Source organism: Nicotiana sylvestris, chromosome 2 (assembly GCF_000393655.2).
Source record: "Nicotiana sylvestris chromosome 2, ASM39365v2, whole genome shotgun sequence".
NCBI lineage: Eukaryota > Viridiplantae > Streptophyta > Magnoliopsida > Solanales > Solanaceae > Nicotiana > Nicotiana sylvestris.
The window spans coordinates 149,776,058-149,780,917 of record NC_091058.1 but is presented as its reverse complement, the minus strand read 5'-3'; the positions used below and the strand labels follow the sequence as shown (position 1 = coordinate 149,780,917).

Genomic DNA, 4,860 nt, shown 5'->3' with positions numbered 1-4,860 from the left:
ATAATTTGGATTCATAGCATGTACAGCTACTTCATAGAAGTATGCACAAGAGAATGACTCTGACAGCTGTGAATTAATATGGCACTTTCGAAATAGACCATACATGTACGTAAATATATGTTATATACCGCTAAAACCTAATATTTTACTTATATATGTAATGTAATTTTTCGAGGAAGGGTGGTTAGTTGACCACTCTTTAGGATGTGTTGCTTCGCCCCTGCATATACATAATTTATGTGAGTGTTATGTTGGTTGGCATTGGTCGGTAAAAGAATACGTCTTTATCTCATGAATAGAAGGATAAGCAAGTCACACTATGTTTATAGATACTGGATAATAACTAGATGAGTTTACAATTGTAGATAATGACGAATAGCATGGATTATCACTTAGATAAAACCTAGATTGAAGCACAACATGTACAAAATTGAAGTAGATCCACTGCTTAAGACGTATGTCTTCAAAAAATAAATATATGTGAAAGAACTCTTAGATTTATATAGTCCAGATAAAGGAGAAAAGTTTTGATTTGCTGACATCCACGTAAAACTTACCAATTCACGATGAATCCCCACTACAAAAAATCGAAATTATTGTGGCGGTTATATTACGGGGTTCCAAATAACCGTCACAAAATATAATTAAAAATGGCGTTTTACCAGCGGTTGAATTAATTTTTTTTTATAGTGGCCATTATTTCTTATTGTGGCGGTTAGAAACACCGTAATATTTTAATCAAAATATTTTAACTATTCCTTTAATAAGTTTTAGTATTTCCTCCTCACATTTTGAGACTCCCTCCAGAATTTCCCCAATTCCTTTCCCTCCATAAGTCTCGTATATCTTTCCCCCAATTTCTATTTTCCCCAATTCCTTCCCCCGATTCATTCTTATTGAAGGCTGCTGGAATGTAAAACTCACAATCTCCAAACAATTGCAGCTGAGGTAATGCATTACCCTCTAATAACGCTGGAAACATTTATAGTTTAGCACAAATTGAACTCCCAATTTTCTAACTTCAGATTCTTCTATTTCTCCCAATCTGTTTCTCCGGCTAGAAGAATCGAGATTCAAATTAGAAAACGTACATGAAATTCATTTAGCAGCTTCAATAATCTCAGGTAATGTAGCGATTAGGGTTCATGTTTAGTACCAAAAGTTCTTTTTCTCTTTATTAGGGTTCATGCATATAGCGATTTTTCCCAATTTTTTCTAATTTTTTTTCCTCAGTCCGATAATCTATGATTCATTCAGTCAATTAAATATATAACATCCAAAATAGTAATCTATTACTAGAAAAACATTAATTTTCTAATGGTTTCAGTTCTTTATTTTTTTGAGTCCATTTTTTGTTATTTTTCTATTCAATTAGTTTGGTACTTCTTTAAATGTTTGCTGCTTTGTTTGGTATTTTGATTGCATGCACTTAATTTTGATATTTTAATTTGTTGTTATTGCTAATATTAACCTAAATATTATATATGGGCTTGATATGTAGCCGAGAGATCAAAAACTGTTGGTGAAGCTATTGGGATCGACGTCGACAGTAAAACATTTGAGAGGTATCAGTTTAATTTTGTCCTTTCTTTTGAGCAGATTTCTTTTTATTAAAAAGTAGATTGATTATTTCATTTGTCACTAGCGGATTAGCAGAGCTTTCTGCTATAATAGGTTCAACTTATCTATCAAAAGGTTACCAATTGTATAGGTAGAAAGATATGCCATCCAACTGTAAGAATCTGAAGTAGTAAGTTAACTGTTTGACACTGTGTATAAGCAAATTTTTTTAGAGAAAAACTTAGTTCAGATTAAGTGGATATATACACTAATTATTGCAGGTTATGTTTTTCCTTAGGCTTTATGAATTTTGAAACTAAAAGCAAAAATGCAGGAATAATCTGAAGTTAAAATTTAACTGTACAAGAAACCTAAATAGTACTTTCGTTTCAAGTATTAATAGACCATTTCTTAATTTGTTTACCATTTAAAGAGCTGTATTTGACATTCAACAATTCTGCATTTGAAGAGATTACAATATGAGGTTGCATTCAAAATTAATTAATGTAGAAGTGATGTGACTTTTCATGTTAATTAAGTTGGCAATGGCTTTTCAAATTAATTAATGGTCTTGTATAATAGAATTTCACCTATTTAATTTGTAGGAGCGTTTCAAGAAGAATGCACAGATTCGAAAAAATCAACTTCCTCATACTTGTGGTGCTATGAGTTTGGCTAAAAGAAGGGATGCAATGGTAGTTTAAGCGCTTAACTTAGATAAGATATATGTTCTCAATTAATTACTAACATTATTCATTTTAAAAATTTCAGAAGGCGATGGGAAAAGCTTTTGATCGAGGCAAAATGTGGACTGAGACTCATAAAAGGAAATATGGGAGTTATGTAACTGATGAGGCTAGGGTGATTGGGGTAAGTAACATTTTTGGTGCCTTCTGCTGTGAAATTATATTTTAATTTTAGATTGGTATTGCTTGTCTAACGGGTTTCCACAAATATTTCCACTAGCATTTTGATAGTCTGAGATGCATGATAGGTTGTTGGTGACAATATTTTTTGCTGTGAGTTTTGATGTTGATATATATGAAGTCATTTAGTGCGGTTTTTTTGTGTTCTACGGAAATGAGATCTTCTGCTTCTACGGAAATGATATATATGAGGTGATTAGTGTTGTTATGTTAGCAGATTAGCGTTAAATGGGATCTGCTGCTTCTACGGGAATTTTGGCTAGACCATATGGTATAATTTGCATTTCATTTTGGGATGTGGTGTTATGGATCTGTTAATGGTTTGATTCATGTTTTAGCTGGCAGTTTAATGTATAATTCTTGTCATTTCCAAGTTACAAGCACCTTCATATTGCTCAGTTTATGCTTCTTCAATTTTTGTAGGAAAGAATTGAAGAAATTCGAACTGAAAGAGCAGAAAGTCTTGATGAACCTTCACCAAATGATGCACTTGGCATAGTATTCGGTCCTGAGCACCCCGGTTGTGTTCGAGGTTTAGGCTTGGGTGTAGTTCCAACTGTAGCATTCAAACAAACATCTGGGAGATACCGTCGTGGTTATGTGGGTTCATCTAGCACTACCGCTCCAACTCCGGCGTGGCAGCAAGAGATGACAGATGTGAAATCAAAATTAAATGCACTAATTAGCTTATATGAAAGGAACATAGAGAATATCCCCGAGGAGTTTGCTCACTTATTTTTCATTCCTCCACAGGTATAAGTTCTCTTGCTACAGTAAAATTTTAGTTACTTGCTTTTCTTATGGTTATATGCCGCAACGTTATCGTATGAGTGCACTAAATTTACTAGGAAGGATAAATACAGTGCTTTGGCTGGAAATGATGGAACTGTGACAACAAAACCTGGACTTGCGGCCAAGAAAATGATGGGCTGCTAATAGAGAAAAGATTGTGTGGGGTTTAAAAATTTTCAGAAGTTTTTACTTGTGGTCATGTTCCAAATTGTAAAGAGAATTAAACAGTTAACAGTTGACAAAAAAACAGAAATAAAATACAAAACCTCTCATTAAAGTGATTAGTCGTTTGGCTTCGAATCTTCATACAAATAAACTATTATTGGTATATTTATCAGACTAAACAAGAGTCTCATAGTAAATCCAGTCCTACTACTTCAGCTTACCTGTTAATATTTTAGTTATTTGCTTATTGATTGTATTTTTTCTTCCTTTTTTTCAGGCACCAGATTTAGGAAGTGATGCACCATCAACAGTTGAACCAAGAAGATCTTTAGATGAAAGTAACAATGATGATCGTCCAAGTGTGAATTAGTGATTATTTTATAGGATCAACTATGGATCTTTTGGATATTACTGTGGAAATACAATTTGAAGTATTAATGTTTGGATGATGTAATTTTGGCATACTTGTGCAAGTGTGAATTTGTGATTATTTTGTTGGATCAACTATGAATCTTTTGGATATTACTGTTGAAATACACTTTGAAGCATTAATATTTGGATGATGTAATTTTGATATACTTGTGTTTTATATAATGAATATTTTTTCTTTTTTAATATTCTATATTGGGTTTAATTGATTATGAAGTGCTACAGAAGTTTCAAAGCATATCATTCAATAAATAGGACTCTAAATGTGAAAAAATAGGATTGTGAAAAGGCTGAAGCAGAAAAAACACATTATGGCGGTTTAAAACCGCCTTAATATGCAAAAATAAAAGGCACATTAAAACTGTTAAAATATGGCGGTTTTCACATGTAATTACGGCGGTTTGCCCAGAAACGCCATAATATAATTTTGGCGGACGGGATTGTGGCGCTTTTAAAAGCCGCCGTTAATGTGTATTATGGCGGTTTCAAACCGCCATTATATGCTAAAATAACCGCCGTAATAACCCCGTTTTCTTGTAGTGCCCAAAACAACTCTTGAAGTTTTATAGACCTGTATAAGTCAAGCCAAAATCTTTTCCACCATCTCAGCTAATTATACATTTTGTATGAATTTACTCCTCTAAGAAATGCATGCAAAATGTGGAAAGCAAGTAAGCCGTTCCAATGGTCAGCACTCAGCATTGAACTTGGAAGCATGGTACATTCAATGTTCGTGATTAGCGGATTGATCATGATAGCAGTTTTCTCCACACATTAAAAAATATATCCACCCAATTTTATTTTTTATATTTTTTCTAAAATGATGGAAATCTTAACTGGATAACAATTCCCAAGATGTTATTAAATTCAAACTAATATACTACCTACTTTTGTGTTCAAAAAGAGCAGCAATTAAAAAGTTAAACTATACTCCTATATTAGTAATATCATTTTCTTTACATTCTATTAAAGAGGCCATTGGGCCAAC

At 32.9% G+C, this 4,860-nt stretch overlaps 1 protein-coding gene across 10 annotated transcripts; it reads left to right on the top strand.

Moving 5' to 3' along the window:
- The first annotated feature begins 736 nt into the window (after positions 1-736).
- LOC104237695 (uncharacterized) lies at positions 737-4,058 on the top strand. Of its 10 annotated transcripts, none has more exons than XM_070168258.1 (7): positions 789-948; positions 1,026-1,124; positions 1,502-1,565; positions 2,166-2,255; positions 2,332-2,430; positions 2,910-3,239; positions 3,721-4,058. In XM_070168258.1, the coding sequence occupies exons 4-7, from the start codon at positions 2,226-2,228 to the stop codon at positions 3,811-3,813; spliced, it is 552 nt and encodes a 183-aa protein (XP_070024359.1). In that variant the 5' UTR covers positions 789-948; positions 1,026-1,124; positions 1,502-1,565; positions 2,166-2,225; the 3' UTR covers positions 3,814-4,058. The 10 variants fall into 10 exon arrangements, with proteins under 10 accessions (XP_070024364.1, XP_070024365.1, XP_070024363.1 ...); XM_070168260.1 differs by having other exon boundaries at positions 800-948; positions 1,062-1,124; XM_070168261.1 differs by having other exon boundaries at positions 816-948; positions 1,065-1,124.
- The last annotated feature ends 802 nt before the right edge of the window (positions 4,059-4,860 follow it).